Genomic DNA, 27315 nt, shown 5'->3' on the forward strand with positions numbered 1-27315 from the left:
ACCTGACAATGGTGAGGGGCTGTGACCAGGATCTTGTGGGCTGGGGTACAGGCCAGAATCCTATATTCTGCACCGCCTCCCCCCGCCCCCCGACTAAACTGGTAGCTAGATGCACTAGACACTGTGAATGCCATCACTGCTACCCACCTAGGCCTGACGAGGCCCCTTGTCCATCTGTGTTTATTTTTCTCTGTCTGTGGGCCACAAACTATGAGGGAACATGAGAGAGAGATATGCAAGCTGTGGGCTTTTGAGCTTTTATTACAAAAAGAAGAACATGATCCCAGCCCAGTTCTCCAACTAAAGTCACCAACTCAAAGTCTGACTTGGTCAGGGCTTCTCTGGCTGGGGACTGGGCTGGTAGACAGGTGCAGGGCTCCGCTCAGATCACCCAACACTTCATCCTCCCCAGTCCCGGGCTGGACACCCCACATATATAGAAGTAGCTCTCGCAGCTGCTCACTGGGCCTCGTTGAAGCGGGTCACCATTGTCTTGTGCAGTGTCTCCTTGTAGGACTCAGTGGAGGTGACCCCATAGGAGCTCCCTCGGGCACCCAAGCCAGAGCCCCGCACCCGTGTCTGGGCCTGTATAACGGAGGCAGGCTCTGTCAGGTAAGCCAGGTGATGGGGGCGAGGCAGGGCTAAGTGGGGAGGACTGGAGAATGGGGAAGGGATCATGGGAGACTCACTTCAATGGGTGTCACAATGCCCTGCTTCTTGCGGCCCAGGCCGCTGCCCTCTTTCCAGCCCATGGCCTGGAGCATGCGACTGCCAATGTTGTCACTGCCCAGCCCATCCCGTGTGGGCTGCTCAAAGTCCCTGCAGGGGGCAGTGGTACAGCATGAGTGACCAGCCTGCCAGCCCTGGGCCCCCTCACCTGGCCCTGGGAACTCACACGGAGGCCGCAGACATGCCACCATACTTCCTCCTCTTGGGCTCTGGCGGCTCAGGGATGCCATACTTCTCTCTGCGTTCAGCTGCACGGTCCCGGTACTTCATTTGCTGAAAGTTTGTGTGTGTGAGAATGGGGGAGCTGGTTACTATTTACAGGAAACATGGGCACAGGGGAGGGGGCCCTATGGGGAGCTGGATCTGGCTAACAATCTGAGGTCCAACATGGGCGCAAGTAGTCAGTGTAGGGGAAGTGGGAAGAAACCTTGCAAGAACAGGATGTGAGATGGCTGATGGCAGCCAGGTTGTACCCAGCTGAGAAACTTGAGTGCCAGCTGCCTAAGGGGACAGGGACTTGGCAAGAGACACAAGGGATGGGAGCCCGGGAGTGGGTCACACCTCACCTCCATGTCATTCTTCTCAAGTGCTTCCAGCTCGTTTTCTGACAGGTGGGCTCGCCGGTGAATCTCAAGGTTTTGCTGCAAGGGGGACAGGACGAGGAGTGAAGTGCCTGGCTGGCTGGGCTGGGCTGGGGTGGGCCAGGGTTCCCTGCCAAGCCTCCCTCAGTCACCTTGTGAAGCCCGGAGAGCTGCTGGTGCCGGATGAGTGCCTCCTTGCTGGGGAACTGGCGCCGGCAGAGCAGACAGGCCAGCTTCTGCCAGTCAGTGAGCTTCTCCTCTCGCTCAGGACCCCCACGTTCCTGCTCCTCCTCACTGTCGCTCTCCCCACTGTAGGCTGCCACCAGGCCCCGGGGTGGGCTCTGTAGAAATGATGGTGAGTGCCGGAGGTAAGGCTTGGCTAGATCACAGCCCCCTGCCCCCTTTTCTGCCCTGGGCACTCACTGGGCGGTCATCACTGGCCAGTTTCGGGAGGTCCATGCTGGTGTGCTGTCTCTCAGCTAGTGCTCCCTGGGGTGGAAAGACAGAGAAATTCAGGGACTCCACGGAGGGACTGGAGGGATGACAAGAATGGGGGGGGGTGTGGATGGGTGGCCACAACACACCTTCTTCTCCAGGATGGCGTAGCCGGCATCTGCGGTGGCGGACTCTCGCCTTTCATCGTCTCGCAGGGAGCTGATGGGCTGGAAGCTGTTTTTGAAGTTTTCTTTTTGCTTGTTGAGGCTGCGGGCCCAGCGTTCCATGTCCTTGGCAATCTAGGGGCCAGGGTTGGGGTGAGGTTCTCAGGAACCCTCCAACTGCTGGGGCCACCAACTCCATCCACTGCCCCTGAAGCAGCCTGCCCCTCCGTGCCCTGCAGCCTCAAGCAGAGGGTGACAGGCAGCAGTGACAGTTCCCATTTCTCTGTCATCAGTCTCCTCATCAAGCCCCCTTCTGGCTTTGCCCCCATCCTGCTGACACGCACTCACACTATTATGTTCGCTGTGTATTTTCACTTCATCATTCTAAAATGCACATGATGGCTTTCTCGGTGCATAATTTTAATTTACATGCCTGATACTACACCACATTCCATATTCTGCTTTCCCCCCAGGCACAAGACCATTTTTAGAATTTACCAGGTTGCCAAGGGAACACTTAGTTCTTGTTTCTAAGTGCTACACCCAGACTGTCAAAAACTCTTCCTCCACAGACAGACACTGAGGTTCCCTCCAACTGCCCACTGCTCTTAAACACTGCGATAGCTGTTTTCCTGCTGCCCCCCGAGGGGCCTGCAAGCAGTTCTCTGGGACATACACACATATAGACACAGACGCACATGAGTGGGGTTCAGGGCCCAAAGGAGTATGCATGCCTGTTCGCTTCCACACACAGGGCTAGCCTGGCTTCAGGCATGTCTGTACCAGCCCATACTCCCACCAGCAGCGTGAAGGTTCCCACTAGGGGACAGGAAAGCTGACAGGGCTCACCTTGGATGGCACTGGCCACCTCAGGGAGGTGGGTAGCCTTGCCACATACTGAGGAGACTGCCCTGGCTCAAAGTCATGCAGCAAAGGGCAGAGCTGGACCAGGAGCCTGGTCTCTCTTGAGCACAATTACTGCCTACGTATTCATCCCTGCAACCCCCCTCCCTTAGCAGTGGAGGATAACAGATGACAGAAATGCATTCATTGCGAGACACTGAACAGCCAGCCAGTGACTGCTGGACTCCAGTCTTCACCTGTTGGGCTGTCTTGGTCTTGTGCTTCTCCTTCTTCTCTTTGCCCTCCTTCGAGGGTGCCCCCGTCTCCTTATGCCCATCGGCTGACTGCTCCAGGGCAGGAACATAGGTTCGTCTTTCCCCATCCCAATACAGGTATTGCTGGCTCTGAGCGTTGTAGTAATACTGGGGGAGGGGTAGGAAGGAGGGGGCATGAGGGAAGACCTCGAAAAGAGGAACTGCTGGACCCCCCTCCCTCCCCATTCCCTGGGCCGCCCTATCACCTGGGAGTTGGGGTCATAGTAGAGACCGGTCTGGGGGTCATAGTAGTAGCCGGATGTCTCATCGTACTGGTAGGTGGAGACATCAGGAACAGCTGAGGGGTGAGAAGAGGGGGTCACACTCATCTCTGCTTTGTTAAGGAACTCCCCAACCCCCACCCACAGGCTGTGGCTACTCACGGTACTGGCTGTAGGACTCCTGGGCAGTGGGGCTGGTGGCCGGTGGCAGAGCAGAGCTGGGATGGGTGGGGCTCTGGAGCTCAGATTTGAGCACAGCGGGTGACATGATGGTGTATGACTGGTCACAGGGCCAAACAGGAGAACAGGGCTCAGTGTCTGTCACTGCTGCCTGTGCCCCCCTAGGATCCCTCCACTTGTCCCCCCCAGGATCCCCCTTGAGCTCCCTTACCTGGCTGTTGGCAGCAGCACCCTGGCTGCCACTTGCCTCGGCTGCTGACTGCTGGTAGATGCCAGGAGCGGCACCAGGCTGAGCACGGGAGAAAGCCTGCAGTGACACAGAGTCTGCCCCAGGCTCCAGGGAGGCCTCAGGACCTGTAACGAGAGACAGGGAGGGAGGAGAAAGCCTGTGAATGGCAAAGCCCAGGACCCTATGCCTGCCGGCCCCCACAGTGGACTCAGGGAAAGATGCTGGGGCTCACCTGTTCCAGCTGGGTCCCCTTTGGTTCCAGTAATGCCGGGGCCCTTGGCGCCCTTGAGGTAGCCATGGGCATAGAGGGAGGACTCTGTGCCCTGGGTGCTGCCATAGCCCTCATCCTGTTGGTAGTAGCTGTAGTCGACCGGTGGCTCCTCGGGGGTGGCCCAGGCACCCTCCCCACCCTGGGAGGCCTAAGGGGCAGGTGGGAGGGACTCATTAGCAGAGGAGGGAGTGTGGGGGGAGAAGACCCTGCGCTAAGAAGCATCTGCCCACAGGTGATGCTAGTGTCTGTCTGCTGACAGAAAGCATGCAGCCCTCAGACAAGTGAAACACGAGAGCCACCCACAGCATAGCAGGGCAGCAGCAAAAACAAGACCGGGAACCAAGACGCTCGCCCAAATGCTCCAAGGGCTGACACTGGTGTGTGTGCTGTGTGGTACGTGTGCTGGGCGTCAGACCAAGAAGATATCATCCTCCCCTCCTTTATTCTCAACTCCCAATTTTCTTTCAGCTATTTACAAATTCCTTTCTATTAAAGAAGTTGTAATAATTCAGGATGACAAAATAATTACAAAACAGAAGAGAAAAGCAGTCACAACAGTATTGAAAATGAAAGCCTGGGAGGAGGTAAGTGGGAAGGGAGCTGCAGCGAGGCCCTCAAAGCCTACAGTAGCCAGTGAGAGAGGGTTTGGTTCCACAGAGAGCCAAAACTGCAAGCCGGCCCTCCTGTTGGCAGAGCGGGCGCAGGAGGGTCGAGGCAGCCCAGGTATCGGGATGCTGGGGTAATGGGGAGTCTTTGAGTACCTGTGAGATGGCCCACTGGGCCGCGGCAATGGCAGTGCTGGCCACAGAGGCAGCATTGATGCGACTGCCTTCGTTGGAGGCCATGTCCCTGGGGAGGATGTCAGAGACTGGGAGTGAGATGGGAGGCCCCAAGCTGGGGGGCAAGCTGGGAAGGGACACAGGTGGGGCCCTGACCTCTTAGAACCCTTGGCAAACTCAACGTTGATGGTCTTGCCGTCGATGGTGAGCGGCGGGTGCAGAGCCTGCAGGATCTGCAGAAGCTGGGCTGCCTCCTGGGGGAGGAGGGGAGGCAGGGGCAGAAGGGTCAGGCCCGGGGAGGCCCCCGGCTCCATTGCCCCATTTCCAGGCTTGGGGCCGCGGAGGGGAGCTAGAGTCAGGGTCCCTCCTCCCCACCCTGGGGGCCGGGACCCTGGCTGCCCGGCCCCCCCCTGTGCCGCCCTCACCACGATGGTGGAGAGCTGGATGAAGGCGAAGCCACGGTTCAGTTGGGTCTGCTTGTCCTTGATGACGCGCACATTAGAGGAGGACAGCACCGCGTAGGGTGCCAGGGCCCCCAGGATGGAGTCCATGGTGCTGTGGGGGTTCAGGTTGCGCAAAATGATGGCTGCAGGAAGGGGCCCAGCATTAGGAGATATTCTGCTCCAGCCCTACCCTCTGGTGGTCCCCCATTGCTCCCTCTCCTCTGGCCTCCACATCTTTGCACCTGCTGCTTCCTCTTGCCTCTTCCTCCTGGATAAACTCTGCTTGCCAGTCCAAGTCCCAGCTTGGTTGCTCACCTGCCGAGAACCTTCCCAATACACCCCCAAAGTCGAGTGGGGCAATGCTCCTCCCCTACTCTCCTTGTATTACGTTTGTCCCCCCACCAGGTGGAGACCCCTGGAAGGACTAGGTTCTGATCATCACCAACTCTCTGGCCTCGGAGAGACCAGCCCAGACACCCTAGGGCAGGGACGAAGGAGGAAGGAACAAGTGACTCACTGTCATTGGCGTTCTCTGAGCTTGGCTCCGAGCCCTGTGACAGGGCTTGGGAGGCCAGCACTCCCTGGGCCTGGTAGGGCTGTGGCAGGGGAAGCAGGCCCTGGCTTAGCTCCCGTCCACCCAGTGGCAGCGTCTGCTGATCCAGCCTTGCACCCAGGGGCAGCTTCTGCTCTGCCTCTGTCAGGGGTGGCAAAGACAGGCTGGTGACAAAAGGGGAGGCTCCAAGGCTGGTCACCCTCCTCCCAGAGCACTGGCCCCTGACCCTTCTCCCCATAGTGATCAATGTCCCAAGGAGAGGGGGGTAGTAGGGCCTCACCTGACTTGGGCACACCACATTTGAAGCACTTCTCGCGGCGTTTGAAGTTCTGGACACCACACTGTGAGGCACAGGCCAGGCCATCAGAGGGGGTGGGGCTTTCCAGTGCGCCCTCCAAACTTGGATCCAGAGATCCCCCAGGGAACCCCGAAACACCCCGGGAAGGAAGGTTCCAGGGTCAGGGGTGGTAAGGGACTCTAGGGCTCTGGCTGTCATTCTCCGTCCTGTGAATCTTTCCTTTACACAGTCTCAAATTTGTCCTCAGTGCCACCCCCTCAACTCAGGAATCAACAACTCCCTCACCTGTTACAACTGCCGCCTCCTCTGAAGTACTAACTCCGAGGACTGCCCCCCAATCACGTCTTTTTAGTAGGTTCCTCTTCCCAAAACTTGCTTCCTTGTTCAGAAATCTTCAACATTTCCACCCCTAAAAGCCAGTAGCCCCTCTCTTGCCAGACTCCCACCCCTCCTTTATCTTGAGGACTGGGTCAGATCCCGCCGCTCTTGAGAAATTTGCCTTGGATAGTCCAGCCTCCAGAGACCCCAGCTGCCACCACATTTCTATCTCTGTCCCACGGTCAGGTACTGGGCACTGCTCCTGTGCCAGCTCTGCCCCGCACGCCTAGGATGTGGCCTCTGGCCTCACAGCCTAACAGCAGGGAGCAGATGCAGCCCAGAGGACAGGTTAGTCTGTGGGGACAGGCACCAACGGGGGCTCAGGGAGAGGAACAGACCAAGAGGGATGCGGCTCACTCGGGTGGGGACAGTCAGCAGGGATGTTTGATCTGGGAGGCCCAGAAGTTTGGTTTGGTTTGCTTATGCTGGGAAGCGATTGCTAGCAGAGGGAACAAGAGATTTTCCTAGCTGGAATAGGAGGATGAGGAGAAAGGCAAAGGCCGAGGCTGGAGAGGGAAGGTGATGCTAGATTATGGAGGATCGTCATGCTTAAGCTCAGAGTTGTGGGGGTTTTAAGTGGAGAAGGAGGGACGTGGTCAGAGGTGGTTTTGAGGAATGTTACAGGTGAGAGGGAGGGAGAAAGACTGGCCTGGGCAGTGGGAATGGGAAGGGAGGGTACTTCTGTGATGGAAGTGATAGGACCTGGTGAGCAAGAAGACGTGGGGGATAAGGGAGGGGAAAGAAGAGAATTCCTTGGTTTCAAGGAGCATCTGAAAACATAGGAGGGATAGAGTTCCACTGTCACTTTGTCCCTATCTTCCCAGAGATGTTCTACACCCGCCTTCTGACATTATTGTTATTTTTAACAAACAGGCACCATGCCCCTTACTAGGCAGCGTCCTTCTTGGGAAGAAGGTTGGGGCCTCCACAAGCTCTCAGTCCTCCTCTTAGGTCTCAGGACTGCCAGCCAGCTGTGGCAGGTGGAGCTATGGAGTCACAAGGCTGCCTCGGGGCTGCTTGTGAGGCTGGCCCCAGGGGAGACCTGAACCCATGGTGGCAGCCATGACCACTGTGATTAGGAGCAGGTCACAGCTCAAGGCCAACCTATGGTTTCACCTCTCTGAACCTCAGCTTCCTCTTACAGAATATGACTGCAAACCCTATAGCTTGTACCCTCAGCCTCAGGTGGACATGGCTTTGTCAGAGTGGCCTTCAAGGTTGGGTCACCTGACACAGGCTCTCAGGTTGTCCTGCACTTTCCTTCAGGATAACAGCCGACATTAAATGGTGCTAACTTTGGGCCAGGTGTTGTCTCAAGGGTTACCCTCTCGTCGCCACATTTTAATCTTCCCAACCACCTGTGGGGAGAGGTGGCATTACTGTTCACACTTTGGAGATGGGGAAAGTGGGGCAAAGAGAGGTTAAGTCCCCTGGTCAAAATCAAGGCAGATCTGGAAGAGACTAATTTCAGCCAGTTTAGCTCTGAAGTCTACATTTCACACACCACGTTATGTCTACACTGTCACCAGTCAGTCATTTACGTAAGTATTTGTTGAAAGTCTACTGGGACTTCAGGCAAGATTGTGCTTCATGAGGGCAGAGCCTGGTGCTGAGTGAAAGCTCAGTCCACACTGGTGGTGGGGGCGTGGCAAGGAACAGTGGCTACCTGAGCTGAGCCACTCCTCAATGCCCATGCCACCTCAGAGACTCCAAAGAGACAGAGACGTTGCCACCACTGCTGCTGCTGTCTCTATCCATGGCAACCACTGCCCACCACCCCTGTACCTTATTACACAGCCAGTCCTCATTGATCTTGGGCTTGGGGTCGCTGTAGTGCATGGACACCTTCTGGCCCAGGATGTTGAGGGAATGCTGCGGGAAAAAGCAGAGCACAGTGAGGCCCAGGCAGCAGTGCCCCACGCACCGTTTCAGCACAGGAGAAGAGAGTGAGCGAGCCCTTCAGCTGGATGGATGAGGGACAGGGAACGGAGGGAGGTCGGAGAACGGACGAGGGAAGAAGGAAGGGAAGGAGGGAGGGAAAGCGCCACAGCCCTTGGGCGCAGCTGTTTGCTGCCTTTCCCGGCACGCACACATGAACACACGCCACCAGGCACACAGTGCTCGGCTGACCAACGCTTGCCGGACAGTGGGGAAAACCCCCCACTCGGCCCTGACACTGCCAGGCCACACCCAGGGCCAGGACTACACAGGCTACACTTGGGATGATGGGGGACGGGGAGGGGAGGGTGAGGAGGGGAGAGAAAGAGAGAAAAAGCGCACACGCGCTAGTGCTGGAGAAGGGGAAAAAGAAAGAGCCATATTTAAAAGATGGAAGTTCCTGCTGTGAGGCTGTCTTCCTGTGGCTGGCTGGGTCCTGGGCCCAGGCACTAGCCTATGGACTGGCAGAGATGGCCCCAGGGCCGCCCCTGCTGAGCCCGTTCCACCACATCCGCCCCTTCCTCCCGAGGCTTTCCTTCAGTGTTCCACACCAGTGAGCTGGGCTCTGGGTGGGCCAACAGAGCAGATCCTTGGGTCTCTGAAGGTCCCAAAGCTGCTGGGTTGGGAGCCTGTGCCAGGTTGGGGGAGCAGGCTCCCTTCCCTTCCCAAGGGCACAGCTCCTTGCTGAGAAGGCAGGCCTGCCCCTAGGAGAGCAGGGGCTAGCAGTGACTCCTGTCGGGGTAGGTGCAGTGGGAGGGGTGGGGCAACTGAAGTGAGTCCCAGTGAACGAACCTATCACATTTGACTGGTACTTTAGATCAACAGAGCAGTGCTGGCCTCTCATGTGGAAATCAAAGGGCCAAACTCACATGCGGGGAGAGAGCTGGCAAAACGGGACTTGCTAGTTAGTGTGCCAACAGCTAAGTTTCCCGGTGGCTGGATTTCCAGTGGTGCCTGAGAGGAGAATGAAGTCCTGGCTCTGCCTAACCCCAGAGCAGGGCAGTCCCCCAGGGAGTGGGAACCTTGGTGGAAAGACCCCCCTGGCAGCCTTTCTCTAAAAGCTCAGCCGGGAGAGGTGGAGGGGCAGAGCTAGTGCCTGGCGGTGGGAGGGGCCAGTGGTGAGTGTGGATTCTTGATGGGAAGCCCAGTGGGTAGCGAGAGATGGGAAGAGGAGATAGTGAGGATCAGGAAGGGGGAGAGAAAGGGGGCGGGGGGGGGTGGGACACAGGGCCACAGGGCAGGGAACTGTGTCCATAAGAATCAGGCGATGGGGAGCGCTCGATTACAAAGTAGTATTTGTTTGGGGGGGGGTTCAAGTGCGGCAAAGCAACCTGATTGGCTTCCATCCATCGTGTAGCGTCCTGCAAGTGACTAAACTCGACGAAGGCGAAGCCCCGGCTCTGACCTGGAGACAGCATTCAGATACAGACGCAGTGGGTTAGTCAACAGCTTTGGACACACGGCGTTCCCGGGGGCGGGACCCGAGGGGAGAGGACCAGGGGCAGAGAGGGAAGGGGAGAGAGGAGAAAGGAAGAAAGGGAGAGAGAGAAGCAATCAGAGAGAGAAAGACCAGGGGGTGGGAGGCAAGGTAGATGGCAGGAAAGAGGGAAGGGGGAGGGAGGAAAACAGCTGGAGAGAGGTGGGCTGGGGGGAGGGGGTGGAGATACACACGCACCAGCTGGGAAGAGAGAGAGATGGGGCTCAGGCAAACCTGCCTGGCCAGCCTGTGGTGACAGAGACGGAGAGAAGGAGCTGGGAGGGAAAGGGTACAAGTAGAAGCCTGTCTCCAGAGAAGGAAGGAGGGCAGATGGGCAGACTGCTGGCTCCACATAGGCCAGAATAAATAACCGAAGGGCAGGGCCAAGTACAAGGCCAGGGGCGCCCAGGAGGGGCCCTGTAACATGTGTTTAATCAAAGGAGCAAAAGAGAAGCTTGGCCAGGCAGCTCGGTGAGGCTAGGGCTCCAGCCCATCAGAAACCAGGAGGAGTTAGGGACCTAACGTCACCTCAGCCTCACCACAGTGCAGGGGAGGTGGGCCTCACCAGGGAGCCACCTCAGGGCCAAGCTGGGAAGATTACAGCCACCCACAGTCCAGGTCCTCCCAATGAGCAGGAGAACGGGGGCCAGGATTGGCCAGGCAGACAGACCTCAGAGTAAAGAATCAGTGGGTGCCTGGAAGAAGTGCCCAGGGCCACAGAGGGGGCTGCACCTGGGACATCACCTTGGGGAGAGAAAGACCAGAATCCTGTCAGCGTGTGGTTTGGCTGGGGTGAAGCAGAGAAAGACCTATGTGCTACCAAGAGAGACCCCAGGCCTGGCTAGGGTTGGAAAAGGGATCCAGGGCTTGAGGCCGTAGGAGAGCAGCTCCTCCTTTGGAGGTGCACACACAGGGAGGGCTTAGACGTGGCAGGGCTTCGGGGAGCATGCTTGATCTCCAAAAGAACAACTGTTAAGATGTACAGGAGAATGGAATGGTATAATTAGAGAGAGAGACAGAGAGAGAGAGGGAGGGAGGGAGAGAGAAAGAGATGGAGGTGTGGGGAGGAGAGAGACTGAGAGATGGAGAGAGAAGCCCAGGCAGAGTGAGGCCCCACTGTGCCTGCCTTCGGGACCTGGGCCAGAGGTCCTGCAGAGACAACTCCCCCCCACCACCCCGCTAACCTCAGGCCAGCTCCAAGCAGCCTACAAGAGGGAGGGAGGGAACAAGTGAGGCCAGAAATCCTGGCTGCTCCTTGGGATGTGCTCTTGGAGAAGAGCCATCCCCTGCCTTCCCTCTTGGGACACATGGGTGGGGCCATGTCAGACCTCCTTTCTGGTCAGAGGCTGTTACCAGAAAAATATGGGGGAGAGCAAGGGCCAGGGGAAGGAGAAGAAAGAAGAGGGAAAGGAATATACTGGGCGAGGTCACCATCTCAGATACTCAGAGTCCCAAAGAGGAGGTTCCCTGGAGCCTGGCCCTGGCCCTGCCCCCGGGTAGCACTCAGCTCTGCTCAGAGCTGCACCCCCTCCCAGACAGCCCCGTGCAAGAGGCTGTTGGCCGGAGCTGTGAGGAGAGTGGGATGAGGGGGAGAGAAGAAAAGAGGGTACCCCCAAGCTGCCCATTCCCAGCTGTGGCAGGAAGGCAGGGTAGGGAGGGTGAGGGAGAAGGCAGAGGCAGGAGGGAGACTCGGAGGCTGAGGCTGGCCAGTGGAAGGGGAGGGCACTGGGAACAAAAGCTCACCTGAGGATTTGTTCCTCATCAGCCGGACCTCCCGTGCTTGGACGCCGTGGGACTGCAGCTGGCCACGGATCTGTACGGGGAGATACAGATTGGGGCGGGCTCAGCACAAGGTGGACTGCTGGGTATCTGAGTCTGGCTGGAGGCTTCCAGCACCTTGAGGGGTCATGGGTGATGTGCACACGTTATCTCCTCTCCCTCTCTCAGGGCTCTTCCCCGAGTGACCGCAGCCCCAGACTCACGCCCAGTCCCCAGTCTTAGCTTTCCGTCCCAGACTCGCAGAGTGAGTCAAATGAAGAAAGGGGCATGGGGCAAGGTGAAGCATGGCAGCATGATAACCCTCAGGGGCAGAGAACAATAGAGGAAGTGAGCCAGCAGCTCGAGAACGGTGGGCAGGGGTGGCCTGACAACACGCTTGGTGCGGCCACAAAGTGAGGAAAGCTAGGATGTGATTCTGGCCCTTCGCCAAGGTTCTGCCCTCCAGCTTGCTCCAAAGAGACCCATGACACAAATATCAAACTGGGAAGGACTAGTCAAACCCCAGCCACGTGCCCTAGACCGAGTGGAGCAGTAACTTTGGGTGGAGACAAGGAGTGGTCACAGGGTTTGGAAAGCTTCCTGGATGAAGTAAGCCAGAGGGAAGCTGCAGAGATAATTTGGGATTTGGACCAGGTGAGGCAGGGTCTCTAGGCCAGTGGCACCTCTTGCAGAAGACTGGGAGCCTGTGCCAGGCATTCTCGGGCAGCAGTCTTAATGCCTCTGGGCCTCAGTTTCCTCATCAGGTTAAAGAACAGAAAGAAGATTAAATACACTCACATACATACACGTGCGCACACACACATGGATGGAAAAGAAAGACGCACAGAGGAGCTTATCAGGACTGTAAATACCAGGGAGGGCTCAGGAAACAGCAAGAACCTGAGTTCTGGGGTCCAGCTTCCCAAGTTCAGACCCCAACTCCTCTCTGTCACTCATTGGCCATGGGACCTGGGGCAAGCCACTTCACTGCTGGGGGTCTGGCTTCCTCATCCATAGGTGGAAATACAAAGAGTACCTTCCCCGCAGGGTAGCTGTGAGGATTAAATCAGACCTGGCGTGTGGCCCACCCTGTGATAAATCCTCAATAAACAGCAGCACTCAGCCACCGACTAACCCTGAACAGGGCAGTGGGCCAGACTTGAGAAGCTCTCAAATACACAGGTGGGCTTTTCTTTGGGACAAAATGGGCAGCCAGCAGATTTGAGAGGATTGCTAAGCAGAGACTTCATGGGGGGCAGGGAGAAGGAGGAGAATCAGGGAGGCTGGTGAGAAGACTATTCTAGCAGCCCTCTGGGGTTTCACTGGTGCTCATTAGGGAAGTCCGTATGAGAAGGAAACAGGAGAAAAGGGATGAACATGGAAGGGAAAGTCATAAAGGAAAACAGGGCGGGGAGCTGACAGCAGCAGTGAAGGAAGTCAGAGAAGAACTCAAGGCCCTGGGGCCAGGCCAGCAGGGAGATCTGATGCTTCTGACAAAAGAGGGCAGGCAGTGGGGAATGAGAATAAAACCTCAGAAAAGCCCACAGGGACCATCCTTACTCCCAGGGCTGCAGGGCCCCTGCATCATCTCTGCCACCAGCAATACCTGGCACCGGGCCTAGTGAGTATCTGGCCCTCAATCAACATACGCAGAATGGATGGATGACCAGTGGAATGTGCAGGAGGAATGCTCTGTTCCCTCCCACACCCACCACCACAGCCCCTTGGCCAAGCCAGTCTATCCCACACTTCTCCCTTCCAGATCAGGAGATGACGGGGCCTGCCCAGAGGACGGATCAGTGCTGGGGTACAGGAGCCGGTGGGGAGAAGGGATGAAAGGTACAGAGGTCAGGGGTGAGGGAGAAGTTGAGGGCCCTGGAGGAGACCCAGCCTGGCCTCCTGCTCTGCTGCCTGCCCGGGGCCACGGGGGGCACGTACGTCATCCTCAGTGGCTGCCTGTGGCAGCATCCTCAGCATGACGATGTTACTGGCCTTCTCCTCCTCCTCCTCCTCCTCATCCTCCTCCTCCTCCTCCCCTTGCTCGGTCCGATAGTCCTGGTCCCGATAGTCGCCGTCTCGGGGGAAGCCTGGCGGGCCGGTGGGGCTGTGCCTGTGCCGCCGCCGCCGCCTACGCTGAGTCTCGGAGCCCGGGGAGGCCTCGTAGGAATCCTGGCCGACAGAATGAGATGAGAGACACCAGGCGGGCAGTCAGTCTGGGGTGGGCCTAGGGGCTGGCCGCTGGCTCTCTGAGGCAGGCAGGCTCTGAAAGCCAGGGGTGGGCGGGCTCCGGCTAAAGGCTCGGGGCAGGCAGGGTGGGTAGGCCCTGGACTGCAACCCTTCTGGGGTTTGAAATTCTCCCCGGGACACTTTTGGGGGCTGCCTTGTTGGGGAGTGGGGAAAGGCCAGTGGCAGTACTGGTGTGGAGGAGGAACTCCCACAGACAGGTGACCAGACACCGCTTAAACCTCCTTGGGAAGAGATGGTCTGGGGTTGGCACACTAAACCCTGCCCTCCGTTTGTCCCTGCTCCTCCCTCGGCAGGTCAGCTAGTACATGCACAATTGTTCCTTGTACCACAGAAGGCCACACATCACCTGGGCCTGGGCCTTGCAACAAGTTGTGGGTATAAGAATAGCTTAAGATCTGGGCCAGAGCCAGTCAGCAGGGGCTGGCAAAGGTGTGAGGGCCATAGTCCCTGATCCTCTGCCTGGCCAGTCCTCTATCACCACTAGGCTCCCTCCTAACAGAGTGTGGTCGTTGGGTTCTTGGGGATTGCCCAACCCATCATTCCAGGACTACGCAGGCTGGGCCTGGGTCCACACCCTTCCACCCTCAGGGGGGCCAGATAACTCAGTGCTCCACTCCCATTCTTCTCAACAGGTTCACCCAGAGCCCACCTAGTGCCCTGCCAACATCGAGGCACAGCTCACACCTGCCACTGGGGAAGCCTGGCTGCCCACCACAGGGGTCTTTGCATAGCCACCCAGGGCTAGGTTTGCAAGAGTATGTTTCCCACCCTATGGGATAGGAAATCTGCTTGCTTGGACCATGGCCCTGACCGCCCCCTCAAAGTGGGGCTCCCCAAGGCAAAGCTGCTTCTTCCCCTCAGATGGAGGGTCCCTGCTGGTGAGCATCATGCCTCCCCCTTCAGGCTAGGGCTAACTCCCCAACATGAAACTGGCTACCCCTGAGCTCCAAGAAGAGGCCCAAGGGGGTATTTCCCTTCTGTCAAGGGGCTCTGCCACCACTAGGAATGCTCACCGCTGGCCTCCTAGAGCTGCTCTGCTTGGTGATATCCAGTTTCCCAGTTGCCCTCCCAACTCCAGACGCCGGGTCCCACGTAAGAGGCTCTTCAAGGGCCCCAAAGTGTCTGGGAGCAGGCAGTCTAGGGCTTGCAGTAAACCATGGACCCAAACTGAACACCAGGGAAGAAGGGAGAGAGGTGGTGGCCAGGGGCCCTCCGAAATATAGAGTCAAGCATGTGGAAGTCGGGAGACCCAACTGGGGAGAGGAGCCCTCAGAGAGGGGAGTGGGACAGACCCTCCAGGCGAGGCAAAGCCATGGAGCACAGTCCGAAGGCATGGGAGCTGAGAGGTACCTGCTCACGGTGCTGCAGCCAGACAGAGGCCCTGCAGGAGCCTGCCCACCCAGGCCCGGCCCTCACCTCTGCACTCTGCTCCTCAGACGAGTCGTCATAGTCGTGCTTGCCCTCCTGGCTGCTGTACTCGCGGGGATACGAGCGGTAGTCCATGTCCCGGTAGTCATGGTCTCGGCTGCGGTTCTCCCCACCATCATCCTGCGAACGGTCGGTGGCTCCATAGCGGCCAGTCCTGTCTCCACGACCACCTCTGGGGGAAGAAGGATGGGGAGGGATTGGAGGGTAGTCCTTTCTGAAAGGTGAGAGTGACCCCCTCTCACTCACTCCCTCTAGACCTTCAGCCCCACTCCCCAACAGGGATCCCTAGATCCTGACCCTGCGGGGCGAGCTGGATCCCACTTCTCTCCTTCCTTCCCCCTCTCTCCAGTCCAAGCTTGTCTTCCTTTAACGGGCCCTCAGTGTGGCGTCCTAACTGGTCTCCTCACCTCCACCCAGGCCTCCCCAAGTCATTCTCTACACTCCAAATGTGAGTGAGTATTCTACAAAGCAAAGCCAATCGAGCCCAATCATATTGCTCCCCTCAACAGCTCCCTCTTATTCTCAAGATGAAACACTGAAATGCTCACCAAGGTCCTATAAGGTCTCCAGGGTCCTGTGGGGTGAGGTCCCTGCCGACCTCTCTCCCTCCACTTCATCGCACACTGTGCCACCCTGCCCCTCTGTTTCACGGTCACCTTGCTAGCACTGGCAGCTGTTGTGTTAAAATTACTCCTGTTGCAATAACTGTAAAATAATTATCTTGAAGTTGATTTAACATGCATTTCTTTGATGATTTAAAAAATCAATAGACTGTGACTTCTGGGGAATGAGTGAGGGATAGGGCTCACTGCCCTATCCCCAAAGCTTACCTTAGTGTATAGTACTCAGTAGGTAACCAAAAATGATTTTTTTGATAAAATAATAATTCAAAAAGTACTCTAAAAGCAACCAATACATGTTACTTAAAACAAGAAAAAACAGATACCACAGTAGACTACTTCTAACAGGATCCCAATGCTGGTCAGGAATGACACCAGAATGTCCATTATTGAAATCATTATTAAGTTATTCTAAAATACTAGCTAAAACAATTAAACAAGGGAAGGAAGAAAAGAAGTTAAAAGCTGGAAAGCAGAAGGCATAACTACCATTATTTGTAAATGATATGAGAATATGCCTGCAAAGCCTAAGAGAATCAACTGAAAAATGATTACAAATAATAAATCAGTAAGGGTGCTGGGGATAAAATTAATATACAAAAATAAATACCCTCCCTGTATTCAGAGACCCACTGTTTAGAAAACAGGAAGATGCCAAGTGTAACCGCATTAAAAAGGTTAAATACCAAGCCAGCCCTGATGCCCTAGTTGGTGAAAGTTTGGCATGCTCTGCTTCAGTGGGCCAGGTTCGGTTCCTGGGCACAGAACCAAACCACTCGTCTGCCGGTAGCCATGCTGTGGTGGCGGCTCACACAGAAGAACTAGAAGGTACTTATAACTAGAATATACAACTATGCACTAGGGCTTTGGGGAGGAAAAAAAATTGTGGGAAAAAAAGGTTAAACAGCTAGATATGTGCAAGATCTTATGACTATACTTCACACATACAAACCAGGATATATTTGAAATGGGTCAAAGATTTAAATGGAAGAAATGAAACCATCAAAGTAGAAGAAAATGCAAGATAATTTCTTGATAATCTTGAAATGGAGAAAACTATGACCCAAATCTAGAAGCCACAGAAGAAAAGATGATTCAATCTGACTATATAAAAACAAAACACTTCTGCTTTGAAAAAAACAAAGACCACCATAAGCCAAGTCAGGATGAACTGGGAAAAAATATGGGGAGAGGAAGAGAATTCACAGAAAAGAAATACAAATGATTTATATTTGACAAGATGTTCTCTCTCACTCATAATGAAAGATGAAAATTAAAACTACACTGGATAGACCACTTTTAAATAAGCATTTAAAATTCACTTTTGTATATTTTTAAAATCATTTTTATTGTGGCAAAATAACAAATTTACCATTTTAACCTTTTTTTTTTTTTTTGAGGAAGATTAGCCCTGAGCTAATATCTGCTGCTGCCAATCCTCCTCTTTTTGCTGAGGAAGACTGGCCCTGAGCTAACATCTGTGCCCATCTTCCTCCACTTTATATGTGGGATGCCTACCACAGCATGGCTTGCAAAGCGGTGCCATGTCTGCACCCGGGATCCGAACCGGTGAACTCTGGGCCGCTGAAGTGGAACGTGTGCACTTAACGGCTGAGCCACCGGGCTGGCCCCTTTACCATGTTTAAGTGTACAATTCAGCACCACAAAATACATTCACAACGTTGTATAACCATCACCACTATCTATTTCCAAAATCTTTTCATCCTCCCAAACAGAAACTCCATACTCATTAAACAATAACTCCTCCCTGCCCCTGCAACCTCTATTCTACTTTCTGTCTCTATGAATTCGCCCGTTCTAGGTACCTCATATAAGTGGAATCATATAATATTTATCCCTTTATGTCTGGCTGATTTCATTTAGCATAATGTTTTTAAGGTTCATTCATGTTGAAGAATGTATCAGAATGTCATTCCCTTTTTACGGCTGAGTATGTACATATGTATGGTATATACCATATTTTGGTAATCCATTCATCTGTTGATGGACACCTGGGTTGTTTCCACCTACTGGTTGTTCTGGGTATTGTGAATAACGCTGCTATGAACACCAGTGTATAAGTATCTGTTTGAGTCCCTGCTTTCAATTCTTTTGGGTATATATCCAGGAGTGGAATTGCTGGATCATATGGTAATTGTATATCTAATTTTTTGAGGAACAGCCAAACTGTGTTCCACAGCGGCTACACCATTTTACATTCCTACCAGCAAAGCACAAAGGTTCCAATTTCTCCACATCCTCACCAACACTTGTTATTTTGCATCTTTTCATGTGCTTATTAGCCATTTGTATATCTTCTCTAGAGAAATGTCTATTCAAGTTTTCTGCCCATTTTCATTTTGTTTGGTGAGGAAGATTGGCAACAGACGCCAATCTCTTTTTGCTTGAGGAAGGCTGTCCCTGAGCTAATATCCGCGCCAATCCTCCTCTATTTTGCATGTGGAATGCCGCTGCAGCATGGCTCGATGAGCAGTGCATAGGTCCACACCCGGGATCTGAACCTGCATTTTGCCCAATTTTGAATTGGGTTTTTCTGTTGCTGTTGTAGGAGTTCTTTATAGATTCTGGGTGTTAATCCCTTATCAGATATATGATTTGCAAACACGTTCTCCCATTCTGGGGGTTGTCTTTTCACTCTCTTGAATAGTGTCCTTTGATGTACAAAAATTTCTAATCTTGATGAAGTAAAACTTCCTTAATAATTTTAGATTTATGGAAAAGTTCAAACAACAGAATTCTTGTACACCCTTCACCCAGTTTCCTCTAACGTTAAGAGAACCATGGTACATTTGTCAAAACTGAGAAGTTAACTATAGACTTTATTAGGATTTCACCAGTTTTTCCACTGCTATGCTTTTTTTGTTCCAGGATCAAATCCAGGATACCACATTGCATGTAGTCATCACGTTCCCCTTAGTCTCCTGTGGCCTGTAAGTTTCTGTCTTGCCTTGTTTTTTAATGACCCTGACAGTTTTGAAGAGCACTGGTCAGATCTTTTGTAGAATGTACCTCAACTTGGATCTGTCTGATGTGTTCTTGTGATTAGAGTTGAGGTTATCGTTTTCTTGGGAGAAGAATACAATAGAGGTGAGCTGCCCTTCTGATTGCATTGTATCAGGGGACACATGATATCAATGTGACATCACTGGTGATGTGGACCTTGATCATCTGGTTGTGGTGGGGTCTGCCAGGTTTCTCTGCTGTAAAGTTTCTCCTTTTCCCTTTCTACATTCTATTCTTTAGAAGCAAGTCACTAAGACCAGCCCACACTCAAGAGGAAGGGAATAAAGCTGTACCTCCTGGAGTGGGGAGTATCTACGTATGTTATTTTGAATTCCTCTATAAGGAAGATTTGGGATAGAACATTTTTAACTCAACATATCTGCAAAAGTGCAAATGTTTGATAAACTGTTGGCAAGGCTGTATGGGAAATAGTCACTCTCACATTGCTGGTAGGAGTGACCATGGAACAAGCCCTCTGCAGGGAAATCTGGCAAGAGCTGGCAAAACGAAAAACCTATATATCCTCTGACCCCCATTCTTCTCCTGGGAATTTAATGTACTGATATACTTGCATACAAACAAGACATTATTCAATGCAGCACTGTTTATAACAGCAAAGGACAAGAAATGACCTAGAAGAATCAGGAAAATTCCATTAAAAAGAAAAGACTAATGGGAGGGGGGGAGGAGCCCTACTGAATATTAAAACATATTATAAAGGTGGAACAATCAAAACACGAATGGAAAGATCAGTAAACCAAATAGAGTCCATAGTACACACAAACACATGGGGAAATTTAGAATAAGCCAAAGGTTGCATTTCAAATGAATGGGGGAAAATGGATTAGTTATAAATGCTAGTGATGATAACTGTCTAGCCCAGGGATCAGTAATCTACAGCCAGTGGGCCAAATCTAGTCACCTAAATAAAGTTTTCTTGAACACAGCTATACCCATTCATTTCCATATTGTCTGTGGCTGCTTTCAGCTGAGTAGTTGTGACAGAGACCATATGATCTGCAATGCCAAAAATATTTACTATCCTTTACAGAAAAAGTTTGTTGATCTTTAAGAGAATAAAGTTGTTTACTGACCTCACTTCTTACACCAAGTAAATTCTAGATGGATCAAAAATTTAAATCTCTGAATAGAAACCATAAAAATATCAGAAAGAAAACATAAGAAAAAAATCAATCACCTCAAAAATGGGGAAGGCCTTTCTAAGCAAGACAAAACCCAGAAGTCATTACAAAAAAAAACCCTGATAAATCTGGCTTCATAAAAATTTTAAAATATCTAAAGTGTAAAAAAAGCCCATAAATAAATAAATGTGATAAAGTAAGTATGCTAAAATGTTAACGGCAGAATTCAGTGGATGGGTACAGTACAGAGGTGTTTACTATAAAATTCTTTTAACTTTGCTTATGCTTGAAACTTCATAATAAAATATTGGAAAAACACCATAAAGCTAAAAGATAATTAATGGGGAAAATAAATGTTTCCAGACATTTGGGTTGGTTTCCAATGTTTCATAGTTGTTTGTTCATTCATTTCTTCATTCAGCAAATATTAATGTAACATTTGCTATGTGTCGGGCATCATTCTAGGTGCTGGGGACACCGCTGTGAACAAAATGAAGTCCCTGTCCTCGTGAGCTCAGCTTGGAACCCAACCTGTTTCTTTATGATAAATGCCTTGACAAGAAGTGGCTGGTATGAGTGGTATGAGTATTTTTAAGGTTTATGATACAAACAAGTTTTTTCATGTTTATTTACTATAGGTATCCCTCACTATTTGAACTCTAGTCATCCGAATTTAAGAACTGAACAGGTTTGAATCAATGGTCCAATGAAATCCTGAACTCTGACATTCACATCTAAACCAAATACATTTGGCTATGGAACTCTTGCTGTCTAAACTCAGGAGGGAATGATTCAGGTCCAGTGGCCACAGAGCACTTTGACTAAACACTTTCCAAAGGCAGACCCCGTTTATAATACATTTCTAGGAAGCTGGACTGAAGTATCATATATGAGGACCTCCACAAAATGAGATTTCTGGAAAACATAAAATGCCAAAATTGGCAGAAGCAGTAGACAAAATGATAATAAAAAACCCAGGCCCTTTTAAAGGTGAGTTTTACCGAGCTTCCAAGGGACAGATCACTCCTATCCAACTTTCTCCAATAAAGAGAGAAACACCAAAAGCTGCCCAATTCATGTCATGAGGCTACCTTGATTCAATGCCAGATAAATACTAGAAAAGGACACTAAGAGGGCCACCTCACTAATGAACACAGATGCAAAATATCCTAAATAATACAATATCTAATCATCTAATCAACGTGTTTTAAAAATATATATAACATTACTAAAATAAATTTTCAGCCAAAAATTCATGAGTAAACATTAGAGAAACCCCAATTGAGAAACACCTACAAAGCAACTGACCTGTACTCTTAAAACATATCAAGGTCATAAAAGACACAGAAAGACCGAATAACTGTTCTAGACTAAAGGAGACTAAAAATACAAAATAGCTCAATGCAACACACGATCTTGGATTGGATCCTGGATTACAGAAAAATAGCTATAAAGGACATTATTGGGATAACTGATGACATCTGAATATGGATTTTATATAAGACAAAAGTATTGTATCAATGTTAAATTTCCTGATATTAGTAAGTGTACCACGGTTATGGAAGAGAAAGTCCTTGTTCTTAGGACACACATGCTATAGTACTTAAGGGTCATGTCTGCCACTAACTCAAATGATTCACACACAAAAAATGTTATGTATACAGAGGGGGAAGGGGCAGGGGGAGGGGAATAAGGGGGAGAGGAAGGGGGAGAGGAAAGGACACAGGGAGAAGGAAAGGGAGAGGTGGAAGGAGCGGGGAGGAGGGGGGGAGGGGGACTGAGGGAAGGAGGGGCACGCACGTAGGTAGATAAAGCAAATGTGGCAAAATATTTACAATTAGTGGCTCTTGGTAGAGAATATATGGGAGTTCATTGTACTTGTAACTTTTCTGTAAATCTGAAATTTTTTCAAAATACGTTGTACACATACATACCATGATCGAGGAGGGTATATCTTAAGAATGCCAAGGATGTAATTTAATGCAATTTATGAAATTAGTGGATAAAAGGAGGAAAAATGCATGTAATTATGAAGTTCAATACTCATTTCTGAGCAATCTTAGCAAACTAAGATCAGAGAATTTCCTTGATTTATTAAAGGCTACATTCTAAAAGCCTACAGCACACGTCATACTTGATGGCTAAGCAGACGGGGCTGCCTATCAGGCCTGGACTGACTACCTATCTGCAGATGTCCTTTATGGGAAAGAAAATAAACTATATTGTTTCAGCTACTATTCTTTGGATTTTCTGCTACAACCTGCCAAAATGAATCTTAAATTTGTGCAGCCAGCATCACTGACATAAAAGAAAATAAGCTGTCAATGAAAACTACTGAAATACTTAGGAATTACTTTAATGAACAATATGCAAGACCTGTATTTTCAGTTATTCAGATTTTTATGTCTCTCAAATGAAATTTAAGTTACTTAGTTTAGAGGTCTTGAATGAGATGGTTACTTACAAAGATGACAATTCTCCCCAAATTAATATATAAATTCAATGCACTCTCAATCAAAATTCTGGAATGTTTTTGAGGGACTTGATACACTTTTTATATGAAGCTCCACAAATGGCTAAACTGACTTTGAAAAATAAGAGGAAAGTGGGCGCTATTAAGACACTCTATAAAGCCACAATAATAAAAACAGTAAGGTTCTGGCATAAGAATGAGCAAACGGACCAAGGAAACAAATCAGATCACTCAAGACAGATTCATGTACAAGAGGGAACTTGAAATGAGATGAGGTACCACAAGTCAACAAAGAAAGAATGGACTATTTAGGAGGTGGTACTGGGAAAACTGCCTACTATATGGAGGAAAATAAAACCAGAACCCACCTTACACCATATTCAAAAGCAGACTCTAGATGGATTTAAAGACCTCAATGCAAAAGGTAAAACTATAGAGTGAAAACAATCTTTGTGATCCAGAGGTAGGAATGGAGAAGATTCTAAAAGCACAGATCCTAAGACAAAAAAGTGATGAATTTTAGCACATCAAAATTAAGAACAGGTATCCAACCGTGGGGGAATCATTAAGTAAAAGGCAGTAGGCACACCCCACGGTGTCCTTGGGGCCAATTAGAAGCAAAGCACTAATATACACACGGCAATATAGACAGATCTTAAAAATGCAGCGCTGAGTAATACAAAGTTTAGGAAACAGAATGAAGACTGCAGCACTCTGCCATTTGTGTAAACTGAAGACACAGACACTCAAAACAACACTACATATTTTAGAAGGATACATTTCAAACATGACAGAGCAGCTGCCTACAGGTATGGGAATTGGGAATAAAAAGGAAAAAATAAATATGGCAAGAGAAGGCCTTGTACCGACCTATGACAGACACCTACCTTGAACTGGAAAAGTAAGGTTAAGTCAAATTTCAGCACTTGAGGTCCTTTAAAAGCCAAAAGAAAGCCAGTAGCTTTATTTGCTAAATAAAGCCTGAAGCAAGTATGTCACCTACTCAAACTCAGAAACTGCCACAGAGCACCTCCAGTGAATACCACCCAAAACTGAATGCCTTTCAAAAGACGTTTTTCAAGAAAGTCAAGACTGAATAACACTAGATGATGGCCACATCTCAAATTTGGGCTCACTTTTCAGAAAACAAAATACTATAATTCTCTATTTTTTAAAAGGGATGGCAGTAGGAGAAACCCTTTGTAAGACAGTAAAAAAATTATTTCATCCCTTTTTGTAAATCTACTGACTTTCAATAGAGGCTTTCTGGGCGAGTTAGGTCTGCCTTCCTTTGCAATCTTAAAACATCAGCAATAGATCAACTGCATTGGAATCAACCGGGGTGATCCAGTAGGATGGTGGTAAGGGTATGGCTCAGGATCTCTGTATTTTACCAAGTGTCCCAACTGTTTCTTGTTCATACCCGAGTTTAAAACTAACTGTACGAGAGCGTCCCTTCCGAGAGAAGTATCATGCCAACTTCAGCCCACCCCATCCCTGAAGTCTCCTGCTGTCTGACCCGGCTTGCCCCACGTTTGTCCGGGACAAATTCCTGACTCTGAAGGCACCACTCTCATCTACCCCTCAAACCAAAACTACAGCCCACACCTCTCCCCTGAGGATCCACAGGCGCTTGCAACCCACCACCCATCTGCCCTCCACCTCTGCCTGTCCTTCTGCAGTGGCTGTCCACACCTTGGTGAATGGCACCACCCAGCTATTTGGGTCACCCAAACTGGAAACCTGGGTATTAGCCTCCATTCCTTCCTTTCTCTTGATCCTTTCCCATCCTCACAACCGAGCATGCCACCAGTCAAGCTGTTTTGTAATCACCTGGAAACTGTGTAGTCTCCCTTGTGAGACCCTGAGTAACAAGGCTGCAGTCTTATCTGTCTCATTGCCTACTGCACTCCCAGAGCCTAGCACAGGTCCTGGTTCACAAGAGACGCCAAACAAATGCCTGCTGAAAAGAAATCAGTCATCTGCTGCGTTGTTACCTCTGCCTGGAAACTCCCTCCTAGCACCCTCCTGGATCGATTCTCACATGGGGACAAGCTGAGGCTGCTTGGTGGTGATGGGAGTGGGTAACTCACCGTCTTTCATACTCCATGTCCTGATAGGGCCTGCGGGGACTGCTGGGACCCCTCCTCAGCCGCTGGCTCCGTTTCACTTCCCAGCCGCCCCCGCTGCTGCCACCATGATCTGCCAGCCTGGGTGATGTCTCCTGCAAGGACTCTAGGGAGAATGGAAGAAAGAAAGGGGTCAAGGCAGTCGGGGCAGAGAGGGCCTCCTTGAGAAACCCTCATTGTCAAGCCTCTCTGCTGTCCCTTAGCTCAGGGATGTTGCTTTCCAACTCCTCGTGCTCCTGTGGACCAGAGCAGGAAGGCAGCCCCTACTTGGCCTGCTCCTTCCTTTCCCCACAAACGTGAGGCCAGAGCTCAGTGGCCTAGAAATAGCAAGGCCTTCAGCAGACAGGGAACAGACCTCATGGTGCCACCCATTCGGCGACCACGGCTTTGCCATCTGAGACTGGTAGACAAGTTCAAGCCCCAAGCTACCTGCCCAGGGGCACTCTCGGTGCTAAATGACTTGTCTGAGACCAGGCATGTTAGGCATGGAGGCAAGACTTCACGACGGGAGTCTCAGGCACCCACCAGGCTCCTTCGATGGGCCCTCAGGTGCCATTTCATCCTCCCAACAAGATGCTGGCTGTCCCCTACAAGACGGCAGGAGAGGGGCCAGCCCCGTGGCCGAGTGGTTAAGTTCGAGCGCTCCGCTTCGGCGGCCCAGTGTTTCTCTGGTTTGGATCCTGGGCGCGGACATGGCACCCCTCATCAGGCCATGCTGAGGCAGCGTCCCACATGCCACAACTAGAAGGACCCACAACTAAAATATACAACTATGTACCAGTGGGCTTTGGGGAGAAAAAGGAAAAATAAAAATCTTAAAAAAAAAAAAAAGATGACAGGAGACCACAAAAGGCTTAGGGGGTGAAGGGGCTAATGTGGCAACGAGACAGCTGCCGCCTCCCTGGGCTCCTAGCCAACACAGCTTTGACCCTCACAAGGCAACTGGCTCAGCCCTGAGCCCTGTCTCTTAGGTGCAGCCAGGTCCCAAGACGGCTCTCCCCGCAGAGCTCTAAGCTCAAGTTATTCAGAGGCAAAAAGGAGTCCTTGCGGAAGCTGTCCCAAACCACTGTGCTATTCTGCTGGGATGGAAGGACAGTCACCTCACCCAGCCCTCAGGGCTGCTGTGAGAACTAGGAAGTCTCAAGAACCATGTGATCCGGCCAGGGGTCATCTCGAAGTATGCCAGAATCTTCAGGCCCCACCCTCTGAAAAAGAATCAGGCACAGCCGGGCCGTAACAGCACCTGCCCAACACTAGATTGCCACCACGCCTTTCCTTCATGTACAGTATACACACACAAATTTTTTCCTCATCTTCAAGCCACAGGGAACCAGAGTTACCTGCTCCCGGATGGAGAGAGTTAGAATCACAACCCCAGCGGAGAAAAGCCAGATACAAACCCTTCAGTAGACTCTGGCAAAGCGGCCAGTGTCACACACTGGTATCCACAACAGATAGGAACCAAAGTCACAGACACGAGGCCGAAATAACTACGGCCCCAAATCACAGACAGGAACCCACAATAAATCCGGGCCAAAATCACACACTGAGACCCCCTTTCAAGGGATGAGCGTCAGTCACAGATACGAACTGCCAAAAAGAAGAGGCAGTAAGTCAAATACACATTCCTTGCACTCCCTCTCCACCCAGTAAATGGGTTAGGGCCAGTCGCCAGAAGACTCCCTATGGTTAAGGACTCCTCCCTATGGATAAGGACCAGAGTTATAGACACGCGCCAAGGATAAAGACTAGAGTCATACCGAGGTTCTCCCTCTCCCTCCCACCGAGAATAAGGACCAGAGCCGCAAAACACTTTCCCACGGGTACATAAGTACCAAAGTCACACAGAGCAGACAGCACACCCCCTCCCCTATGGATAAACAGCAAAATCGCAGACACCCGCTTCCCCACGGATAAAGTTCGATGTCGCAGACACAGTAAGCCACAGTAGCCCACTCTCATCCGTCCCTCCCTTCCCCCAACCCGCGTGCACCCTTCCTGTGTCCCGATCGCGCACGCGCTTCTGCTCTCAAAAGGGGGGAAAAAAAGACACCCCCTCCCGGGCTCAGACAGTGCACGCATCCCTCGGTTCCGCGCGTAGCCCAGGCCTGGGCCCGCAGTTCGCCCTCGCACCTCCTCGACACTCCGCCGCCCCCGGCCCCTTACCTCCGCCCCCACGACCAGCGTCGACGCTCACCTTCTCGGCCCGGGCTGTCAAGGGAGGGCTCCCAGACATCACCTCGGCCCGCTGCCACCTCCTCCAACTCTCCCAGCTCAGCCGGAGCCGCTCCGGGCAACAGCCAAGTCCAAGGCTGGAGGCAGGAGGGCAAAGGAGCGGGGAGGGGAGAAGCGCCAAGAGCGCTACCCTCCCCGGGAAACCCACTGCCGCCTACTCCCCGCCGGCCGCGATCCCCAGCACAAAATGGCGGCGACGAGAAGGGAGCCGGCGCTCCGACCACCATCCACCTACTAAGGGAGCGCGCTCTGGCCGGCCTCGTCTATTGGTCGCCGTCCCCTGTCGGCCAGCCCTCGCCTGCTCTGATTGGCAAGCGTCTGCCACCTCTCCACTCCCCGTGCGAACGCCCGCAAGTCGAGAAAGGGAGCAGCTATTGGCCAATCCAGCGAGGCCCGCTTTTTAGAAGCTTGGCTTCCTTCGAAGAT

At 51.8% G+C, this 27315-nt stretch overlaps 1 protein-coding gene across 10 annotated transcripts; it reads right to left on the reverse strand.

Annotated features, from left to right (window-relative positions):
- Positions 1-243: 243 nt before the first annotated feature.
- On the reverse strand, positions 244-27315 carry RBM10 (RNA binding motif protein 10). Of its 10 annotated transcripts, none has more exons than XM_070502708.1 (24): positions 26852-27315; positions 24619-24760; positions 15255-15438; positions 13530-13760; positions 11577-11646; positions 9688-9761; positions 8204-8290; positions 6023-6083; positions 5707-5883; positions 5175-5332; positions 4903-5000; positions 4729-4816; positions 3929-4115; positions 3679-3821; positions 3450-3567; positions 3273-3364; positions 3010-3174; positions 1895-2044; positions 1734-1799; positions 1463-1651; positions 1296-1370; positions 896-1002; positions 690-819; positions 244-585 (listed from the first exon to the last, which is right to left on the reverse strand). In XM_070502708.1, the coding sequence occupies exons 1-24, from the start codon at positions 27114-27116 to the stop codon at positions 460-462; spliced, it is 3183 nt and encodes a 1060-aa protein (XP_070358809.1). In that variant the 5' UTR covers positions 27117-27315; the 3' UTR covers positions 244-459. The 10 variants fall into 10 exon arrangements, with proteins under 10 accessions (XP_070358809.1, XP_070358810.1, XP_070358811.1 ...); XM_070502709.1 differs by having other exon boundaries at positions 3929-4043; positions 5172-5332; positions 26852-27144; XM_070502710.1 differs by having other exon boundaries at positions 3929-4043; positions 26852-27143.

The sequence above is a fragment of the Equus asinus genome, chromosome X (genome assembly GCF_041296235.1).
Source record: "Equus asinus isolate D_3611 breed Donkey chromosome X, EquAss-T2T_v2, whole genome shotgun sequence".
Lineage (NCBI taxonomy): Eukaryota > Metazoa > Chordata > Mammalia > Perissodactyla > Equidae > Equus > Equus asinus.